General features: G+C 40.3%; 2 protein-coding genes across 4 annotated transcripts; both read right to left on the bottom strand.

Annotated features, from left to right (window-relative positions):
* Window positions 1-282: 282 nt before the first annotated feature.
* Window positions 283-2,186, bottom strand: SS18L2 (SS18 like 2). The gene is made up of 3 exons (XM_082062530.1): window positions 2,046-2,186; window positions 1,814-1,890; window positions 283-1,134 (listed from the first exon to the last, which is right to left on the bottom strand). Exons 1-3 carry the CDS (start codon window positions 2,112-2,114, stop codon window positions 1,047-1,049), a joined length of 234 nt encoding a protein of 77 aa, XP_081918656.1. The 5' UTR covers window positions 2,115-2,186; the 3' UTR covers window positions 283-1,046.
* Window positions 283-22,250, bottom strand: LSM14A (LSM14A mRNA processing body assembly factor). 3 transcript variants are annotated; one of them, XM_082062527.1, is made up of 11 exons: window positions 21,868-22,250; window positions 14,067-14,230; window positions 12,503-12,635; window positions 11,301-11,423; window positions 9,270-9,446; window positions 8,903-8,965; window positions 8,019-8,198; window positions 6,549-6,720; window positions 5,495-5,723; window positions 2,046-4,304; window positions 283-1,134 (listed from the first exon to the last, which is right to left on the bottom strand). In XM_082062527.1, the coding sequence occupies exons 1-10, from the start codon at window positions 21,986-21,988 to the stop codon at window positions 4,281-4,283; spliced, it is 1,386 nt and encodes a 461-aa protein (XP_081918653.1). In that variant the 5' UTR covers window positions 21,989-22,250; the 3' UTR covers window positions 283-1,134; window positions 2,046-4,280. The 3 variants fall into 3 exon arrangements, with proteins under 3 accessions (XP_081918653.1, XP_081918654.1, XP_081918655.1); XM_082062528.1 differs by having other exon boundaries at window positions 11,301-11,420; XM_082062529.1 differs by lacking the exon at window positions 8,903-8,965.
* Window positions 22,251-22,912: the final 662 nt, after the last annotated feature.

Here is a 22,912-nt window from a genome sequence, read left to right as displayed (position 1 = left end):
TGAAGAACATGATACAGAAGATGCCTTAGTGCCGTCTTGGAACTAGTAGTGCAGGTGAACACTTGCACCTGTAGCAATTACAGAGTAAATAATTTTGATGGTAGTGAGCAAAAAGTAATCTTCCTCCCGACCTTCCTGAATGAACTGTTCTCCAGGCTATTAGTGTATGTTAATCATGCTGCCGAAATGCACTGAGTGCAAATACGCTGTGCTCGCTCTGGCTGAGAATACACAAGCATACGGCTGATTGTGAATGCAACAAATACCCAGGAAGCGCATGAATCCATTTTGATCATACAAGAATTTACTTGTTTACAGAGTCTGCAGTACAGAGCATTTCAAGCAAAAAGGAAAAGTCTTGACACAACTAGGGCAAACACCCTGCCTTCTCTCACTGAAATAAAGGCTCGATTTCTCCCTTGCATTTAATTGCACCAAGTTATGCAACAGTCCCATCTTTCCCTGAAAAAGTTAACATTTCTATTTTGCTAAATCACTGAGCTGCTTCTTCATTAGCACATGACATTAATCCAGAATATACTATGACTTACAAAGAACACTTTTAGTTTATTAACCACAATTCCTACGATACAAGATACAAACCAGTCTATTGCTTCTATATTTGGCAATATATGATTGACTGTGTCATGTTGGAGGGAGAAGCTGCCTAGCTAAATGTGTGCCCTGTATTGTACAACCACAGTCATGAAACAGCCTCTGCTTCAATGAGACTGCAAGAGCCTTCCAAAGGCATCTCTGGTGCTGCTGTCCTGACAACCAGGCTGTTTTCAGAATTATACTACATGGAGTTCTTCAGGGGAAAAAGGAAGCGTGAAAAATAATTATCACCCTTTAGTTCTGCTCACAGTAATGGAAAAAAATATAGCCTAATATTATATAAAAAACTAGAGTCATGTTTCTATTGTGAAAGTATAGATGACTTTTTACCTGCCTTTCAAGACCTTCTGAGCTCTCAAAATGGGACTCTAGACTAAATATTTCTACAGACGCTTAAAGCATCACTGCTTGTGTCCAGGTATGCGCAGTCAGTCTACAGTCTTCTGCGTGCTGGGTGGTGTCGCATCAGCAATTGTAGCTAAATAAATGAGGTTTCTATGCAGAATATGCTGGTACCTACGAGAGGAAGAAACACAGGATGTGGGAAATGTGTTCTTTTCAAGCAAACTGCTCACACTTTAATAGTGACTTTTAAAATCTGATCAATATTTGCCGTTAGGGAAAGAAATAAATAGCAAGCTAAAAATAATTAAAAAATGAATCAGGGCAAACCCCTCCATATCCTGTTTTTGCTCTGAAGCCCACTACACCGCCCTGAACTGCCCTCTAACAAAGCACCTTCTACTTACCAACTTGGACAGTGAGCACGCGTGTTAAGATCTTTGTGTAACCAACACTGGAAAGACGCAGAAGGGCAGCTCGGGGCAGGAGGGGACACCCCCGCCCGGCACCGCCGCCAGTCCCGCTGGCCCCGGCTCCTCCGCCCGTGCGAGCGCCGAGCGGCTGCGGAGCCACAGCCGAGCGGCCCCACGGTTCCGCCAACAGCGCTCCGCGCTCTGCACGCACCCAGGAGCCCGCCCAGCACAGCTGGTCTCCAGAGGGACACACAACAGCCAGGAGCAGGCAGCGGATCTATCCCATACAGCGCCATTTCTGCTTTACAGAGCTGTGTCAATATTTTTTGGGAAGCCTCTCGGGAAGCACAACCGCATTTTGTTTTTACGTCAGAACAGCTCCGGAGAGCAGGAGCCGCGTTCCGCTCCCGTGCGGAGCCGCCCGAGCCGCGATCACTTACTGCACGCAGTCGGTGGCCCGGCCCTTGCTCTGGTACTCCACGATGCACCGGATCAGCTGGTCGTTCTCCTCCAGCAGCTGGAGCACAGGAGCGCCGCGTCACCGCCCGCCGCGGCCCGCCGCCCCCGCCCCGCCGAGGCCGCTGGGGCCGGCTCTGCCTCAGCCGAGCCGGGAGCGCCCGTGCCGCCCCCGCCGCCCCCGCCGCCACCACGGTCCCTCACGCCCGCGCTCACCCGCTGCAGCGTCTCCTGGTTCACCTCCGCCTTCCCGCGCAGCCGCTCGGGCACGAACGCCACCGACATGGCGCCGGGGCTGACTGGACCCGGCGGCACCGCCCACCGCAGGCTCTGATTGGCTGCCGAGCGCGGCTCGCGTACGTCTCACCTCGTACGCAGCCGCTGGCGGCCGCCGCGCGCCCCGGCACGTTCGCAGCCGGGCGGGGCGCGAGGCGGGTGCGGCAGCGCCGCCCGGTCACCGCCCCCCGCCGGAAAACAGCGCGGGAGCGGAACGAGCTCCCGCCAGCCCGGGCCCGCGGGACACAGAGCCCCGGGAACCTCCCTCCGAACCGCTCCAGCACCGCCAGGCACCAGAAATAACTCCCGAGAGACTGGTTTTATTGAACAGTTTATTCTGGTTTAAAATAAAAAAAGAGACACCCTCACTTCCGTGGAGCAAGGTACACCGAAGGAACCGAGCACCCCCTCCCGCCCCCCGTTCCGGGAGGGACTGAAATTCATTCCCTGACAGCGCCGGGCGTTGGTATTTACAATTCATCGTGTTAAATAAGCCTGGGACACCTCGTACAGTATTGCAACAGCACAGCACCTGCCTCTATGCCCAAAAACCTCCACAGCTGCTCAGAACCATGATTTGTGGATCCCAAAAGGCGTTGTTGTTAACATGCAAAAAACATTACTAAACAATATTATCTAACTTCTACGGTTGCCAAATACTTGACCTTAATAAGGAAACCAATTACAAAATACTTCCTTGTAGTGCTATACAAAAGTTATAAAATTAAGATTCTATCAACCACTTTTAAATATTCCAATTTTCCAACAGTGCAGTTTTCCACATCTTATCACCACTGAACATTTCGAAATTAAAAAAAAAAAAAAGAAAAAATCAGCAATTTAGATCAAAATGGTTTAATCTTTGGATCCCTTTATTCCTGTGGCCTTCATATACATATACAGACACAAATGACCAGGTTTCTATCTCAGCATATCAAAAAGTTGTAACTAGTCATTCAGAATTGGCAAAAAGTCCATTCTATGTCATTTGTGACTTGACGGTCTTAGAAGCAGAGTCTTAATGTCTCCAAGCTATTGTCTATCAAAATGCAAACAACTTCAAACACTAAGAATTCTTTAAATTGCTTATGTCTACAGGTATTACAACAAAGTTAACATTTCAAGAATTGACAAATGGAGACATACGTTTGTCCCAGGCATTCCAGGAGAACCACAATCACTCGTGTGCCTGGTCCATTATTTAAAAAAAAAAGTTAATATTTATCACTAAGTAAAATTAATTGCAATTTGTGACATACGAAAAATTATCTTCTCCTTATTTGAAAATATCTCCTTAATTTGGTCAAATCCTGTGATATGCCAGAAACTACAAAAATCAAACTCTCGCAAGAGAAGTGAAGAGTGTATCCAGTTTTGTGTAATGGAAGAACATTTTCAAATCTTCATTATAGTCCAAATATATTAAAAAAAAAAAAAAATCAAACATTTAAGCCTTGAAAAGCTGCTAAAGAAAACAAAACCAACTAATTCAGTGTTCTTCAGCATATCCACTTTTGCAATAACACAGTATGTTTGCCGACTTAAAAATGTTTATTCTTTAAAAAATTAGTCGCTTTTTATACAGCTATACAAAGTTTGTAATGTTTCTTTGGCAATGGGATATAATGGAATTTTACAACTATATAAAAAGTTTCCTTTGCCTAAGAAACAGTATTTACTGTGTGTACATATTTGACTGACAAAGCAAGTTTTCTACTGTCCAGCACCCTAGTTGATAAAAGTACAACTATCTCAAAGGGATATTACAGGATTTCCAAAAAACAACCTTCAGTGGATCAAAACACTCACAGTATCAACGGCCTTCTGCATACAATTGTCCTTACAACTTGAAGCAATTATCAAATACAGTTTAGTAATAAGAAAAATCCTTTCAGTGATGAAAAAATACTTAAACTCCATCGAAGTACTGCTTTATAATTAACTATACATAAGAAATTACTTATCCTTCTGTCTCAAATATATTTAATGCTCACTGCTTTTAAAGATGGCCATTTTTCAAAAGTAACTGCATCACACCCCTTTGAAATTAAATAGTTAAATCCCAGTGCTGGTGACAAGTATACAGCAAATTAACTTCATTCTTTGCAGAGATTGAAACTAATTCTATGGATCAAGACGATCTAGACGTTCACCCGGTTTCAGCTCTCTTGTAGACTATGCAGCAACTTTGTTGTCTTTCTAGAGGGAACAAGAGTAGAATGTTAAAATTCATTTTGCAAAACAGAAACCACAAATCAATCTGGACAACAGCACTGGGAGAAGATGCACTGTGATGGCTACTTCCCATCTTCTGCATTCACAGGAGACCTCCCATGGGATCAGGTCAGCATCTGGGCGAAGCACCCTCAGGCCCGTGCCCACTCCTCACTCTGACTACATGTCTGGCACACAAAGCCTTGGTCATTACACCACCTCCTACTTGTCTGCAAGGCTGTGAAATTCCTTCCTTCAGAAATTCAAATCTTTGATCTTTAACCCCTCATTTCAATTCATGCTCAGCTAACAAAAAGTTATTTAAATCATAGGACTAATTGTTGCAAATGATTTCTATGCTTATGTGATGATGAAAGCGTGTTTGTATAGCAGGTTACTTCAGTCAGCAAACCTGACATGGTGGCTTCTGCATAACATTTAAAGGAACTTCAGCTTTGTTCATATTTAACTAAACTAGTAGTACTTATTTTAATATTTTAAAAACACTTCATGGGACAGACAGAAGTCCCTTCTTTTGAAGGTTTTATGCCTAGTCTCCCTTAGTTCCTCAGCTCCCTGAGTTGAATCACTGGCTGAAAAAAAAGTCAATTCTGCCCTAGATTTCCCAACTGCTATTGGATATAATTATGTAAAATTATATTAAAAAAAAAAGAAAACGAAGTGTGTAACATGACCTTACAGAACTCAAATTTCTTTTATCTTCTTTTGCAAAGGGTCATCACTATGCTTCAGTAACTTCAATTAATCTGTTTGAGGGGTTATTTAGGACCTTGGAAGTCTATAGGCTTTGTGCCAATTCATTCACAAAGAACTCAAAAATGTTTGTGGCACACTAGAACTAAGTTAAATTACTCCCTCTCAATCTTTACATTTTACAATATTGCTTAGAAAAAATGCCCACAATTCACATTTGCAAAACTTGGATTAAATGTGCAGAACTTTTAATTTCTGACCACCCCCCTCCAATTCCAGCTATAGAACAAACATTTAGGACGTGTGAAGAAATGTAGCTTTTAGTTTTGGTTGATGTTGATAGTAAAATGATGCTATGTAACTAAAATTTCAGCATTAATGGACTGTCAATTAAGTAGCTCAGAGACCTGCAAAATATTATGCAAGAAATTCTAGTTCAACATGAATTAAGTATATTTTACCCTATATTCAAAGTCGGCAAACTCCCTGCCTCCACGACCTCCTCTGAATCCACCACGAAATCCTCGAGGGGCAGTGAAGCCACCTCTTCCACTTCCTCGTCCTCTTCCACCTCGGAAGCCAATGCCTCCTCTGCCTCTGTAACCCCCACGGCCACGATTGGGACGCAGCGGTATTCCAAAGGTCTCGGCATTTAATCTTCTTTCCTCAGCCCAGGTGGGTCGCCGCTCTCTGCCACACAGAAGGAACAAGGATTGCTTTAAAACCCACTTCAGAAGGGAGACTGCCTGGATTAGTTAGTATTGCCAGAAAGCCCATGAAATGAAAAATGATACATTAATCACATTGTAAATCTCCGCATTATCCCTTCTGCAAGAATCTAGGTATCTGACACAAATAATTTAACTCAATGAAAAGAGGTATGTTACAGTATCATGACGTTTCCCACAATGGACACAGCCTGCATCTCTGCACACAGCATCATATAATAAATAAATAAAAGCTGTCTGCAATTTAAAACAAGGGAGAGTAAGAGTTTGCAGTTACAGATGTTACTTTATCTATTAATAGCTGTCAGTACAACAAACAATAACCCCCCTGTAATTCACAACAGGTCAACAATCCACGACATCTTGTCTAATAAAAAGGCAATAGCGAAAGATAAGCTTCAATTTTCCTGAAATGCTGTTTTCCCATTCAAACCCCACTACTGGCCAAGACAGTTATGTAGGCTACTGAGAAACCATTACCAAAGCACAGCTTAAGTGGTCATTTAGCAGCAACACAAAATAGCCAGCTTAGTAAATCTGGAAAGGCGTTTCTAGGGTATGTACACTCCGTTCTGGAAGCATGGTTCTAAAACATCATTTCAACATGTCTTCCTATTAATGTATTGTACTTACAAAGAAATGTTGTGCTTCATATTCCCATTTTATTTTTGCCCACTGCATGTGGAAATAAGCTTTACTCACTTTCAATTCAGAACGCACTGTAGTGAGTAGTGCTGACATAAGCATGCATTAAGTAGACTAACAGGCTTTCCCTTGCAGGCCATACCTGTTGTCATCACAGGAGATGTTATCAAAGAAGGATTTGGTTTTGTCATAGTAGCAGTTGGGTCCAAGCGGATCTTCCTCATCTGCATTCCCTTCACTATTTTGGGTATCAACACCTGAGTCACCTTTGTCTTCTCCATTTACAGGCTTCTCTGGTTTCTCAAGTTTATCTTCTGGAAAATAAAAGTAAATAGAAGCCTTCCAGACCACCATACTGAACAGAACAGCACTGTTAACTTATTCGCAAACAGGCACAAACTATACTGACCTGTGGTAGAATGGATTCAATAGCCATTGATTTTATAACCTACTCACTACTTCCTTTCCAAACTTCAAAGCCTCACTTAGTCATTCTGCATATAAAAGCCATTCTGTGTTTCTGCTCATCCCTGTTACCCTTCTCTTCTGGCTTTGCTGTTATCTCCTTCAAGACACAGGGCCAGCACCCCAGCTATTATGCTGTGAACTGATTTTATGGTATTTCTTTCCTAATAATGCCTGAAGTTCAACTTACTGTTTCGACTGGCATTGAAAAAGAAGCTGATGGTTCAACAGAACTACCTATTACAATATTAAAGCCTCATTCCTAAATGCTTTACAGGTTAAATCTCATGATGCTGTACATAAACTTCCAAAATACACACACACAAAGATTACCACTCTGTCTCACAGAATATTTCTATAGCTCTTTTTAGCTTTCCATTGCCACTTTATTATTCTGAAAAATATTAGTATCAACAGCAAAAGGTAAAACCATTTAAAAATTATCCAGAAAAGAAGGCAAGCACCAGAGAACAAATCATATGGTACTACACCTGTGGTTTTTCTTTACACTGAGATGTGAATATTTATTCCTACCTTTTGTTTCCCAACTTTTAGCCAATCTTTTACCAAAATAGGGAACTCCTTGTATTAACCTGTAGCAATTTCATCCAAAAATAGTAGCAGCAGTGTAACAGATGGCTGATTGCAAGAGAATGAGGGAATTAAAACAGAAGCCTGCTAGAAAATGAAACAAAAGTGCTGGCAGCATAGATCTAAACTACTCCTGTGCTTCTTTGGAAAAGGGCAAAAGCAAAGAAATGATAGAAACTTTCTTAAATTGGAACTCTCATGCATCCTCCAGCAAAGTTCTGATCCCAAATTCATGTTTTTGTGATTGCTTTTGGTCTCTTAATAATAAAACACGTTTTCTTCTATTGCACCTTTTCAAAAACTCAAAAGTAAAAACACTATTCAGATTTTTCAAGTGATCTGCACTTTTAACCAACAAACTTGTTAGAACATGATGTATATTTGCTAGTTAAACTCTTTCAAAACCTGAGTATTGATGCAAATATTAGATTAAGAGATCATCCCAGTTTACTGCTTGATTTTTTTTAATGACTGCAAAAAAGTGTTAGTACGATATGCCTTTTAGAAGTTTTCCAAGGTAGAATTAAAACAGCAATACAAGCAAGTATTGGTTTACCTTTTAGTTTCAGTTTATTATGGAATTCTCTATCAATTTCTTCCTTGTTGAATTGTGCATTTGCACTTTCAAAGTCAAAGTCCTTCTCAAACTTCATTGGACCATCCCTCCTAATACCGAATCTTCCTCGGCCTCCTCTGTGACCACCACGGCCTCTCCGTGCTGAAGGTCCTCCTGGAACTGACAAGAGCGAAATTTGTGGTTTTGTTTTGTAGATTAGTTTTTCTTTGAGGGGAGTGGGGGCAGCTGTTTATTTAGGTGGTTTGTGTTATTTTTTTGTTTGTTTTTAAATTCCTGAGGTAACAGGTTAGGACTTCATGCATCCTCTTCCTGCATTTGTGTTGTTAAAAGTCCTGTTGGAGCAGCTCGTCACTTGTAAATTCACTTAAAATAATTGTTGCAGTGACACAGAAAGCATAATAGTACTAAACTTGGGTACTAAAAGACTTTCCAGAAGTCATTAAAAGCTTTCTGAAGAAGAGTTAAAATGGTAGTGGATTTTTGGTCAAGTATTTTCATAGGTAACAGGTTTTATTTCATGCTGTTGTGTTTATAAATCCATGAATACTGCCGGGGGGGCCGGGTTGCATTTTTATTTAAATTGCTTAATATGGAGCAACCAGAAAAGATTTTCTCTTTAATGCTGACTTATTGTTCTTGTATTATTCTGACCCAAGGCAAAGTTATTGCTACCCACTAGAAACAACTATGTGAGAGCATTCTAAATACGTAAATTCTACCGTAATCGGAACTGCAAGATCTCTGAACATTAGAAATGAAGTCCTAGCAGTTCATGAACTGTACAAAATGATGTATTTTAGCAGACTTTTAAAACTTAATGAAGTCTGAAGACGATGATAACTATTTTTCAAAATAAGATTTACCAATTTGTCGTTTGCTTTCATTTCTGAGTTCATTTTCTGATCTTGAAACTTTGTGTGCTTCAGCTAAAGTTGGAAATAAAAAAATGATTTGTTTATCCAATTAGGTATTTTTGATAATACTTTTGTATATAGTTATGTAGTTCAGATTTCAAAAAAAGCCAGACCTATAAAAGTAAACCACAAGTTTAACTCCATAAAAGAAAAAAAAAAATAGAATATATGCTTGACTTTAAAAAGAAACATTAATCCAGGTCTCTGCTGTCCAGTCTACTAGTAACGGACAGCAGGAGAAATCCTACACATTACCCTTAGAAGGAGCTCTTCACATGAGTATGGAATAAGCCATATGAAAATTATCCAAAGGTACCTCGTCTGTGCTCTTGATTCTCTAATGATTTCTGGCTAGCAGACACCAAAGGTCTGGCTGGTACAGGACTCCTCCTCCCCACCGGTGCTGGAGTAGGCAAGTGGGCTGAAGCTGTTTGCACTGCTTGTTCCATGGTGGGGCTCCTCCTCAAATGATCTATCTGAGGGCTTGAACGACCTGGAAAAAAACAAAGCCAAAACCCAGAGAGTTATTTCTCATCCACAAATTTGAGTTAACTGCTCTCAACCAATCTAGACTGACAGATTTATCTGCCTTACCAGTCAAGATAGCTGTGTCCAAAGAAGAAATAAATATTTCTGCACCCACAGATCCACTAATCCAGAATGAAGGATATTTAGCAATTTCCCTTCCCCCAGTCTAAAAGAAAAAAATGGGTAGGACAATTAATCCCTACCAACCCATCCATGATGTGCATTTAGCTGTGGAATGAAACTTTTTGATTTGAAGTAAAAATGCTCTTTCTGCCTCCTTGGAAAGCCAAGTGGAAAGTGACTGCTCCCAAAGGCAAAGATAAAGTTATCGCACTGAAACTGAATTTAATCTAGTGCACTCTGTTGTACGAGCAACACAAAATAAATGAACAGTGAGAGCTTGTACGAGGCGTAATGCAGATGAAGGAGCTATGAAAGCCTCCCCACAACGTGCTGTTCACACATTGCCATTTGCAGCATGAGTGATTGGAGCCAGAAGCATGTTTAGAATTGAGACATCTGATCCAGCCAGACAAGTCTATGACACCATGTAGGTAAATCTACTAAGAAATTAGAATAAGACTCAAGTCCCAGTAAGTAAAATAAAAGAATACTGTCATATCCCATAAAAAAAAAACTAAACAAAAGAAAAAACAAAAACACAAAAAAAACCCACACAGAAAAAACCCCAAACCAACCATACCACACTTATTACCTACAAAGATGATAAATATTTTTAAAAGCAAACACACACAGACAAAACTTGTTGATGCCCCACAAGAAATTTTGTGGCAGAATGTGCGTTCATGCAGAGCATGTGTCATACATCAAGTTTAATAATTACAGAGGTTTTAATTTCACCTACAGAAAACCAAGCTGCTACTCTTTCAACAGAGAAACAGTAGATGCCCAGCATACTCTTTGCTCCCTTCAAGTAATACAACAAAATAGAACTTCTTTTTGGTAATCCACTCAACCAATTCTAGAAAGCAGTCCTAATTGGCAAACAAATCTCAACTAGAATTTAGGAAAAAACCTGTTTGCTGTAAGTAAAATAAAGTGTTTTGCCTTTTAATACTACTACATAAACTTAAAAATGGCACTAGGAATATATCTTAGCACACACTTTTACATGCAGCAATGAAAGTGGAAGAGCAGGAAATAACACCTTTTGGATTTTGAAGAGCAATCTTAACATATGTGCATGAAAAGTGAGGGTGAAGGTGCTCAACACTTAATTTCTTTTTTTCTTCACCACCCAAAAAGCACCAAGAATTTCCTTTTTGGTTTTAGTTTCTTTTTCCAATATTACAAAAACTACTCATACAGTTTCTATACTATTAAGCTGACTTAACTGTCCTGTTATTATCTCTACAGGCAATCACATCTGCTATTAGCATTATTTATGTAAATATACATTTTAAAAAAATACCATTAGGAATAGATTTTAAAATTATAGGCTGAGTGACTTAACAATTCAATCAGCATGAAGTACCTTGCATTTTGTCATGCTAACAATAAAACTAGATATCGAATTTCCCTATGCACCTACTTGCTAATATTATTCAACTGAAGTCCTGCTCCTCAAAACAGAAGCTTTAAGGATAACAAATGCATTGCTTACAGTTACCTACGCAACATGCACACACACAGGAAAACACATTTAAAGAGAGGTACGAAGCTGTTCAGTGCTTTCAGGTTTTGATACCAAGTGTTTTCATGATAGAATTTAGCTGTTTGCTCAGCATTTCAGGCAACCACCTAAATCACCAAGGCACAACTGGTCAAAAAAGATCAAAGACTTCTTAAAAAGATTTACCTTGAGACATTTGTGTTTTTAGTGATCTTGCATCTGTTGTAAAAGCAGAACCAACTGCAGTGCTTTGGGACATGCTAGCACTGCCTGACGAGTCTGTTCCAAAAGATGTTAAAGAGCCTCCTGCTTTGAAAGAAATAATACAATTGTAAAACCCTGTTTATGATTTTTTTTTCTGTATATATTTTTTTTAATTAGCACTAAATGATTACTGAAGTCATATTAGGCAGTTATTGTAGAATACACACAAGTTTGCCTTTCCTATACACTTTAAGTTCAATGTAATTTGTGCAGTCATAGTAAGTTGGTAACACTAATATCTTGATGCTTTTTATCTAAAAAAAAAAAATTAAAAGAGCACTGCTAACTTCAGTATTACAAGTACTAAAGCAGCATAGTAATGACAGCATCTTACAGAGAAATAAACAAATGGTATTTGTATATATTTCCACTTAGCATCTTTTAAGCATAAATATGACTGTCACATCTTATGAACGGATATCAAGTTATGGCCAATTCTACAGCTTTCCTTTCACATGGCAAACATTTACAGTACCAGGAGTAACACTGTTGTCGTAACAGTTACAAGAGTGAAAGTTCCAATGTGAAAAACTAAAAACGGAAATAAAAAACTTTAAGGGAGGAATAAAAGTTGGTTGGTGAGTCTCAGAAAGCATCTGCGGTACAAGGGAGCAACTAACCCATGCAGCTCACAAATACTTCAAGCACATACTTCATGCCAGGCTAACATCCCGAGGAGGACGGTGCTGGCACATGTCCTGCTGAATAAGCCATACCCCTCAGTTAAGGCACAACACTACCTGGTCAGCCTGGGATACCAGGTGTCCACAGCACAGCTATGGAGCTTTTGTGGAAGAACTGCCTCTACCACTTGTGAAATGTAATGAATACATGATTAATGTAATGAATATATATGATAAAGAATGAGTTCACGAATACAGGAACCTCTAGGCACTCTTCCCTCTGAGACAGGGTGTTCAGCTCTCAATCACAACTGCTTTGATTTGAGCTGCAAAGGCAATGAAAAGCTCTGTACTTTTGAACTAAACTGTGGAACTGATACAGATTGAAGACTTTGGATCCACCCTTAAGATGCTGATGGAATTATAAGCACCGATCACTGTTGATGCACACACATACAACTTCACTTATAGGAAAACACCAACTAATAAAAATGAACATACCAACTCCAACAGCGCCAAACTGCTGCCCCACCAGTGGGCTTGGACTAAACTGACTGTATGCAGGCATCCTGCCAAAAGGACCATAGGACCCCACAGACTGGAATGAAGATGTAGTCGAAGATCCTAGTGAAGACTAGAGACAAAACACACTTGCAGAAATTAATGTTTACACAAAAAGTAGAAAATGGTTCTGCAATGCAAGAAATGCAGAAACTCTCAAACCACTTGTTAAATTTAACCTAATTCCACCACTGCAGCTAATACGTATAAAGACCTTAACATTTGTAAAGTTGTTTCTTAGAGCAACAAGAATTTAACCGCTTTAACACAGAAGCAAAGACAGCACAAAAATAATGAATTACATATATTACTCTGCATGAAAACCCAAAGCAGACAACAACTTGCAGAAAACATTGCCACAAGTATGTCCACAGTTTAGAAAGCACTTCTACCCTCCCAGTATCAGAAACTTGCAAAAACAGTACCACAACATTTTGCAATCTTTTCCCTAGAATCTCAGAGACTGGACTCTCTTGTCAAACATTTGTATAAGCTTTTATTGGCAAACTTGGAAAATGTCAAATCTTCTTCCCTAAAGTTTCAAAAACCACATGAACAATGAAAGACTCAAACATAATGGAGGAGGGTGGGGTCATTACTATTATTGGGGCTAGCAGTAATAATATTTCACAGCTCTCAACTACTTCCAACAGAAGGAGCTGCACCCGATTTAACAAAAGACCGATTTAACAAAAGACCGTAGAGGATTACAAGGGTATTTTGTAAAGAAGCATCAAGATTTTTATCTTATAGAATAGTTAAATGTTAGAAATGTAAACACTTAACATGGAATTATCAAATTCTATTTGAACAAATAACTTCCATCTTGCTCTCAGGGATGATTTCAAGACATCCCACAAGCACAATCAACAAGCCAACAAATTTCAGAGATGAAAAATACCTATATCAGTCAGTCCACGAACTACAAAATAAGATTAATCCTGAAGGCTTCAAGTTGTAAGTTGCTTTCCCTTCAGCAACCAAGTATTCCGTTTTCAAACAACTTCTCTTCAGTATGAAGTCCTTTTAAAAACACGTAGCTAGATGAAACACTTTTATAGCCATAGTCAGTAAAAAAAAAAGTTGAACATTAATATCAAAAAGAAAACAAACCAACCAAATCACTAATGATTTGGGGAAGTTTCAGCATCTACTCTATTTGACTTAAAACGAGTCTCATCTTTCCAAGAAGTCTTGCATATGTGTCCTCCTAAGCGAAGTACCTTTCAAAAAAGGCATTAAGGTCTACCAAAAGTCACAAGCTGTTTTTGAAAAACAGGCAACTTTGATATCCAGTGCATTGTGCTAGAGTTAGATTTCAACCTTGATTTTCACCGTTAAGGGCATGATTCAAAAGAGGAAAATCTTTCTGAAGTTATTTACATCGGGTTGTGAACTGTACAGCAACAAACATTTTTAATTTTTAAGCACTCAGCTACAGAGCACTTAAAGCTACCAGGTTATATCATCAGCAACAAACATCCAAAAATATGTTTTTACTTACCTGAACAATAGCAGGGTCCTGTGGCAAAGAACACTGAGGCTTTGGTGGCTCACAGACAGTTAGGTCTTTAATGTCACTGCCACGGAATATAATATACTCAAAGACTTCATCACGAGGTGGTATAGGTCTATCAGTTGGTCTATCTTCTGTACCAAAGGAGCGAACTGCAAAATTGAGAAGGGAGAAAAAAATAACAATGCCCCACAGTCAACAAAAAGGTTCCAAATACACTGCAGAGACCAATAGCTTTAAATTAAAAAAAATACAATTCTGTTGGGAAAAAACAACAACTTATTAAACAGGCAGCACATTCTTTGCCATTATCAACTGCTCAGACATAAATAAGTCACTTGACCTTATAAATTTCAGCTAAAAAAAAAAATCATGCAGAAAGACAACTCTTATCTTCCTTACTAAAACACAACTTACGGTATCACTCACATGTTGAATGTTTCAACTGCTTTTTTGAGTATAAGGGGAAGCAGCAAAGCAGTTTTTTGCTAAAGTTAACACTTTCTGGACATAAACTTACAAATCAGGAAAAAACAATGCTAATACCACTAGAAATTAGAATATTAAAAACACCTAAAGCAAAGTTATTTTTAATAGATTCAAGGTCTGAATCAAGATTTTGATAAAAATTAGGAATTCCGTTGTATGTGTAGACAATTTTCACTACGCAAAATGCACTCTTGATGCTGCTGTAGGTTTCATATTATCCCTGCCAAATTAAGTAAACTCACTGGGGCATAACCATCTCCCTAAGTAGACCTGCACAGTGTGCAACTTATCAAGACATTAAGTTTATTTGTATGTACTTAGCTGCATTCCAACAGTTTTCAGATTGCATAGTGATGAAGCTTGTAATGCTTTTCCCCTTGCACTATGTATAATCACTACCACTGTATCACTGGCATCGCTTTTACTACCCTCTCCAAGACTTTCCCCTCACGAGACTGCCAACTCTAGGTGAATACAAAATGAAGCAAACAAATGAAAAAAATCTGAAAAGATAAGTCTCCAAGAGCTAGTCTTCTAAGCAAAAAATAAACAATAAATTGAAACTGGAGCCGGGGGGGGCGGGGCGAAGTCCCATTCTACTGAACATCAACTTGCAGCAGCTTTAACAATCCTTCACAACTGTCTTTGCTCAAACCTTTTAGGAGGCTTTTGTCTGCTTTGTGAGATAGTACACATTAAAGCAAAATACTTACATTTTCTCAGCATAATTTACCAGAATTAGTTTTCCCTCCATTTTCAGATGCATCAACAATTCTGAGACATCATTAGGCACTTATATGCAGCCATAAAACCATAACTAAAAAAAAAGCAGAGTTTCCTATAGAGCAATATAAAGTTATACAGATTTCTCAGGCTGCACTAAGCATCTTCCATCACTGTTCTTCTAGTACTGAATAAACAGAGCTTATCAGTCAAGTACTACAAATCTCTTTGAGAAGTATAATTCATGAGTAAAGAGATCAACTCCACACTACATCAAGTGGTTACGATTATTTGTTCATAGTTATATCATCTACTGAGCTGAATTTAATTAACTTTTCTATTTCTGTGCATCTCAAAGTCTGCTCTGAATGGTACTAGAAAATGTAAACACTGTAAAAAGGCATACACTGTTAATTTCAATCTTCTGCTCCAAGATACATTTGTCTTCTCTTCTTCCGCTACAGAAAAAGATACCTGAAGCTGAAGAATTTGCAGGAATTTCACTCAAAGTAACTACACAACAGTTTAACAACATTATCAATTGATTCTGTGTATTACTGTAGTTCAATTCTGCTGTCTTTCTGTTTCACTGACTTAACCCTGGATCCAACTTCACTTTCTGGTCATCCTATACTCTATTTATTAGATAACTAGTAAATTAACTTGGCCCTTCATTCCACCATTTGACCTGCTGGCTGTCTGGAAGTATGACCCAAGTTGATTTTGTATGAGTTCTCTTTATCCGACACCAAAATGGTTGCACTAGTAGCCATGCTGCCTACAAAGGCGCACAAAAACGGCCAGAGTGCCTAGATAAAGTGAAGGAACTAAGCAGTAGCAACGACACAAAAAAGGGTAGACACTAGAGGATCACATCTCACCTTCAGATAGAAATAAAATGTATGTCAAAAAGAATTTCTTTCTCCCCCTCATAAAATTATGAAAACATCAAAAGTAAGTATTTTCAATACCAACATTTAAAATTATCTTTAAGATATTCAGCTGTCTATGCAACTAGATCAAGACACTGATAAGGTCGTCAATGGTTTTGCAATAAAACACATCAAGAGTTGCTACTAAGAGGTTTGTTTTTCTCTCTACCTCTCCACTGCCCCAAACCAAACTGGTTTTAGTGCAACTTTCTGCAAAATTGGACATTGCTCAATTTTGTCCAATGAAGATTAGCTCTGCTGAAAAGAGGTAAGCAAGCTCCTCTGATTCAGGATTCAGCCTTCCTTTCTCACCACAAAGCAAGAACAAAAGCCATCCCCACATCTAATTTCCTTCTAAAGCAAGGAACCAGAAGTGCATGTGTGGCAATCCAACAAAGTTCAGTATAAGGGTTACTCAATGTTTTTGCAGCATCTATCCCAACTCGGTCCTTCAGGTATTAGTATAACGTAAATAACTGAATGTTACTTTAATATTTTGCAATGAGATAGCTAACTTTACAGTCTCTTCTTTCCTAGCCTGGATTAGTATTTAACATAATCTAAGCTCACTAAAGTAAAAAGTCTAATATTAAAGGTGGCCAGTACCAAACAATTTTCAAAATAAATAGCTTTTACCATAGTTTTGCATACTCGGAAAGACTAAGTTGCCAAGTAATCAAAAAGACACAGTATTGGAGCAGTAGCCTTAGAGCTTTATCCAGCTCTGTCTCTAGGGGTATTTCCTCAGACCACATCCTTCCTCCAGAACATGGTGCAGTGGTTCATATGCAGCAAAATATTAAAGAGTAAGAGGAAATGAAAATAAGGATGTGAATGATAACATAATCTTATGACACTTACCAGGACTACAGTAAATCCATTTAATCTTACCTTGTCAATTTAAGTGTTTTGTGCTTTTGTTTGTTTGCTTTTTAAATGAGCTAAACTGGCTGTGACTTGCAAACAAAATGGCAACCATCACAGTTAAAAGCAAATTAATTTTTTGTCAGGGTAAATACACACACTTAAGTAACTAGCTAGAAAGAGGCTAATGCTGTTGAGGCTAACATGATTAATGTATGTGACTTTATACCCAAGTATTTCCACCAATTTCACATTGAAGTGCTCTGAGCAAATTTTTGTACAGATTTTGACTGACTTCAAAGTTACCACTGTACTATATTTTAATGCACACTACTATATTATACCATTATATCATCCAAGTAAAACACTGCAACTTTACCTGCCAGTTAACAGAAATTATTACCAGCTGATTAACACCTAAAAATAATGTGCTAATCAGCAGCCAAGCTATATATTCTACTAGCAAAAGCGCACTCTGTTCCCATATAATGCAAAATACTGCAAATGGGTAGTTCAGTCTCTATACACTACTGACAGAATCTTAGGAGCCTTACTTCATATACAACATACATACAGAAAAATCAGTCTTTCCCCACTCTTAAGATACCTATGAGAAGCATGATGACTAAAATATCAACACCTTTTCCCTGTAAGCATGCCCAGATGCCTGCACACCACACTACAGGAATGCATTAACATGAAGGAGAAAGTTGTGGTGAGCTTATGCCTTCAGAACAGTTAATTCAGTCTGCATTTCCTTACTTGTAAGGGTGGCGAGATAACAGGGAGATAGATAGGAGGGAAGTAGCCAGGAGTGGGCTGTGACAAGAATTTTTCTGCTGTGACATACTATGCACTGGGTTGTTTTGGCACACATGCCCTAAACCTCAAGACATGGAGGGAGCATGTCAGTTGACTAAAAAATAACTTCTAAAAACTTGATAAAAACATAACCCTTCACATTCCTGCTCCCACCCTTGAACTACAGGAAATGCTTGAGTCTTCACGAGAATTTAACTTTTTTCCGTCTATGTTTGAGTCTTTCACCCAATTAATATTGTATAAAAGACTAAAAGAAAGGGAAGTTTTATCTTTCATGTGCCATTCGACTCCAGAAAACACTATCACAGATGACTGATGCCAGAAATACCAGTAGTTTAACGACTTCTTAAGTTAGTGAAAGCTATTTTATTAATATCTATTAATTATAATGGTTCCAAACACACATCTCAATAGTTCAACAGCTGAAAAGTGAAAACTGATACATTTTATCAGAGACATGGTAAGTAATTTTCTGCTTCTTATAGTCACATGCCTAAGGATTCCCTACTGCTGGCAAGGAACAAAGCCTCTTCGGACCCAATATGGTGGTCCTTACTCAGTTTACCTCCATTAAAAATCCATGCCTCTATGTTCGTGCATTGAAACAGGAATACATTATGTACTACTAACATGAAAGATCCCACCTAGTTTTTCATGCTGTGACATATAAAGATCAAGCACAATCAGCCATGATTATTCTATGACTGTGCCCAGGTAGGGCAGCAATCACTTTAACAGCAAAGAAATTTTACTCCTAATAGTGCTAACTATTCTTAGATTAGTTGGACTTAATGATGTTTAAAAAATTGAGTATGAATTAGTAGAAGTATGAACTAAAACAACTTTCCAAGTTAATTTAACTTGAAGCTTGAGAATATGAGTGGGTGGGTTTTGGTTCCACAGACCAGCTCAGAAAAGCTGGCAATCCAAAAAACATATGCACCAATAGTATGTAAAAACCTGAAATAATTGTATAGCTTGCTTAATATTTGGAATCTGATAAAGATGGGAATTTTCACTGTTATTTAAATAGCAAAGCACTTTAATACTTTGTGAAAGGATGCATTGCATTCCCTTATCAGGCTCTAGCTTAGGATAAAAATGTTACACTTGATTTAAAACAGTTGCTATCTTTCTCTAACTCATGACACAGAGGCCACAACTTTCGCTAGTGAAAGGATCACTGCTTTGTAAGTAAAATGCCCATTAGAGAACTATGAAGATTGCTCCTCAGTATCTGAAGACTATAATCAGCACCCTGTTAGCAACCCAAGAATCTTATTTCTGTCTAAAACCCCAGATGACTTATGATAAATGAAAACATTCCACACATACAACTTCATGAGACTAATCTCAGTCTTCAGTTTAGCCCACTGAACTCCTACTACCAAGCAAATCTGCAGTCATTCAAAACCAGATTCTACTTCTTTTGCGCTTTATGTCACAAACAATTTCAGTGATTTCAGCTATTATGTGAATAATGATAAACCTCCTTCCACTCAATCCAGGTAACAGTCATATGAAGCCAGCTACACAGCAGAACAACTGAAAGCAGACAGTCATTTTCTGGGGATTTTTTTGTCTCTTTCTGACAGAAAATTTTACATTTGTGGTGAAGATCCACAGCAAACAGTTCTGGTTTGACTTCTGGACTCACCACAGGAAGAAAAGATAACTATTATACGCTCAACGTATTTCCAGCTATAGACAGTTTAGAAGGAAGATCTGCTGCTTTCACATACAGACCTGGCCATGATTAACCAACCACATTTGTATTTGCTATCATAACACATTCACATGACCTAAACATTCATTTATTCAGAAACTTTAAAACTCTAGAGTTAAGCGTTTTGTTCATGAGCCCAGTGAATTGTTTTATACTCCAATATGGCTGTTACCGGCTTCCAGATTAATCTCAAGATTTTTGGTTCCAGGTGGCCTAGAAATACTGGTTTATTCTCTTCTGAATCACGACATTATATTACAAAACACACATTCTTCAGCTAACTCAGCCAAGTTTTATTAAAGCAAATTTAATGGTTTAGATTTACATTTCTGATGAGAGCTATGGGAAGAGAGTAGATTAGATTTGCAACTGTAGTTTGATCCATACTAAATATGTACAACTTGGGCAGATATGCCATGACATGACTTAACTGCTTGCGAAAAGTCATGAAACACTGGCTTGGTCAGGACTAAATCCGTCTAATTTACGGCAAGACTATCACAAGCTCCTCAAGGATGGGATTCTTATAAGTGCTTTTGTACAAACCTTAACAATCACAGCATGCAACTGGAATTTCTAAACCTTTATTTTTAATCATAGTGCTCATCTTTTTATCATATGAAAAACCACCAGCTGCCCTTTTTAAACAATGCAATTCCAGCAAGGTAGTTTAACCTAAAGGCAACTTTAGAAATAAATAAAAATCACATCATGAATACTAAACACCCCATAAATGAACTATGCAAACCGGGGACCAAACCTACTGTAACGTGTTTCAAAGCATACATATAAGAATTTACAAAACAAAGCAATCTATTTCTTAAATAATAATTATTTGGGGCAGTGGAAGGAGGGGAGGAAGAAGAGGACCTTAAAGTGACAAGGCACACAAACAAGAATTAGCACAAAGGCCAATGCAAGATAAAAGCAAACAAACTGCTACACAGTATCAACTCCACAGACCAACTATTATACACACAAACTACAGAAAACATACCAGATTGCCATCATCCTAGGATGCTAAGCCCATCATATCAAAAAAGAACTGAAGTTCAGAATACTCTCAGTCCCAAATATTTAATGTAGACAAGGAGCAACTTCTCCCCTTACCTAATGGCTGGATAAAATCTCTGCTTTTAAATATGCATTTAGATTACTTAGCAATGCTTCACAAGTCAAGAAGTGTAAAGTAAAATACCATTAAGTTTTGGAGAATGTATTATAAAGATGTTAATTAAAATTCTGACTTCATTTTTAATGTGAAAATTATACGTTCACTGCCGTGGCTAATATACTTGTGTTGAGAGTGCATTATCACACACAACAGCCCAGTTTCAAAGATCATTTTTTACTTTCCAGTCTCTAACACTCTTCTTAGTAAGCACATCTTCCTAACTTTCCTACACACACACACACACACCCCTATACTGTCTGGCCAATACATTCGCATGCGAATGTCTGTACTCGATTTTGATTCACAGAGTGCCTCTGAAATGAAGAACTCGCGATCAGCCTTTGTTAATAACCTAGCACTCACAGGATCCCCTTCAGACCCGAGTTGTCTCATGCCCCAGGATGCAGAAGAGTCCAGTCGTACACAGCCCTGTATCCTGGAAGTTTTACGATGCAAAGAAATCCTCTTTCGAGCCTCCCCCTCCTATTTCCTTTTATACACTCTGGACTACTTTCACCGCTAACGGCTGCATACTTTACTCAGGCCGCCTTTGAGCAGCCCCTAAGCAGGGAACGCTCCTGGCTCCTTCTTCGGACGGTCCATCCGCGTCCGCACTTACCACACGCCTGCCCGGGGCCGGGGCAGCAGCCGCGCAGCGGATGCGGGGCTTCCGCACCACTGTGCGCCCGCCACTGTCCCAGACCCCGCTCACTTCCCCCTCCGCCGGGAAGCGCCGCGGGCCGCCGCCGCCGCTCCGTCGGGGAGGCTGGCGGGAGGACGCGCCAGCGGCCACAACTCTCACCGAAGCTGCACCAAGCCCCTTCGCAGCTGCCGCCGGGCCCTGGCAGGCTGCAGGCCTCCCCCTCGCACCCCGGGCCTCCTCATCGCCACGACGCCACGGACGACTCTGCCGCGGTTTCAGGTTCTTGCTCGATCCCCAACGGGCCCCCAACGGTTCCTGCGCCACCGCACGCCCCGCGGCCCCGCTCCCCTCCCGCCCCCTCGCCCAGGCGTTGCTGGGCCGCCAGGGCCCAGCCCTCGGCTCCGCCAGGCCCTTACCCTTGGCCAGCGCTACAGTGGAGTTCTCGGTGTCGATGGTGTACAAGATCCCTTCATAGCGGATCTCGGCCTTAGAGATAAGGCTGATCTTGCTGCCGATGTAGGGCGTCCCCCCGCTCATGGTGCTGGCTCCTCGGTCAGGGACACCCCCCCTCCTCCCCTGCCGAGCGCTCCTGAAGCCGGATACAAGCGACGAAGCAAGCCTAGCTCAGAGTCGTAGTAGGCGCTCTACTCCTCCCGCTTCGAACCCAACCTTCCGCCGATCCCCCAGCGACGGCTCTCCCTGCGCAGACTCTCTCAGCACACTCCGCACCAGAAGCGCCCTGAAGCTCCCAACATGGCCGCCGCCTTCATCTTCCCTCAGAGCCGCCCTCCTTCGCTCCTGCCGCGAAATGGATGCCGGGAGTGGCGGTGATCTCGCGAGAACTGCCGGGGGGCGGGGCCCGCTGAGGGAGGGGGCGGTTGTTTGGGCCACCCGGGAGTTTAACTTGGTGGCGTGAAACGCTGAGGGCTCTGGGGCGTTCGCGCCTTTCGTGTGGAGCGCGGCTTCCCCGGCACCCGTGCGGCTCGGACCGCGGGCTGTGCTCGGCTGTGTTCTCCTGCCTGGCCTAGGGGCGGTGCGTGGGGTCGGGTCGGGGCTGTGCGCGGCCCGCGGGTCTCCCAGCTTTCCCCCCTTGGGCTCCTGCCCGGTGCGCAGCTTGGAAACCCATCCCCTGCCATAGCCCGTGAACACCGGGGGATGTGAAAGTCGGTTCGCTGGTTTCGGGTTTTCGTTGTGGTGTTTTTCTTGTTTTGTTTTGTTGATTTTTTTTTGTGTTTTGTTTTTGAGAGAGAGGCCCAAGCTATCTGCCATTGAATGCTAAATTCTTGTGATCCTTAATAAGCAGTTTATAATCCAGTCCTGTGGAGATTTGCAAAAGTCTAAATGATGATAACTATTTAGTTTGTATTTCAAGGGGATTCTGTTATAGTCAGTTGGCAGTGTTGAGATAGTCAGATCTTGCCAAGCAATGTTAAGCTACACAACTGTTGATGAACTCTTAAC

Source organism: Streptopelia decaocto, assembly GCF_964273445.1.
Source record: "Streptopelia decaocto genome assembly, chromosome: 11".
Taxonomy (NCBI): Eukaryota; Metazoa; Chordata; class Aves; order Columbiformes; family Columbidae; genus Streptopelia; species Streptopelia decaocto.
This window is presented reverse-complemented; position numbering and strand designations above follow the sequence as displayed.

Excerpts from the sequence above, each read along its gene's own strand:
- LSM14A (XM_082062527.1), bottom strand. The coding sequence starts at position 21,988 with ATGAGCGGGGGGACGCCCTACATCGGCAGCAAGATCAGCCTTATCTCT. Across the intron at positions 6,721-8,018 it reads TAATAAACTGAAACTAAAAG|AAGATAAACTTGAGAAACCA; the intron begins GTAAACCAATAC and ends TTTATTTTCCAG. Across the intron at positions 4,305-5,494 it reads TTGCCGACTTTGAATATAGG|AAAGACAACAAAGTTGCTGC; the intron begins GTAAAATATACT and ends TGTTCCCTCTAG.
- SS18L2 (XM_082062530.1), bottom strand. The coding sequence starts at position 2,114 with ATGTCGGTGGCGTTCGTGCCCGAGCGGCTGCGCGGGAAGGCGGAGGTG. Across the intron at positions 1,891-2,045 it reads ACCAGGAGACGCTGCAGCGG|CTGCTGGAGGAGAACGACCA; the intron begins GTGAGCGCGGGC and ends CCTGTGCTCCAG. Across the intron at positions 1,135-1,813 it reads CGGGCCACCGACTGCGTGCA|GTACCAGCATATTCTGCATA; the intron begins GTAAGTGATCGC and ends TTCCTCTCGTAG.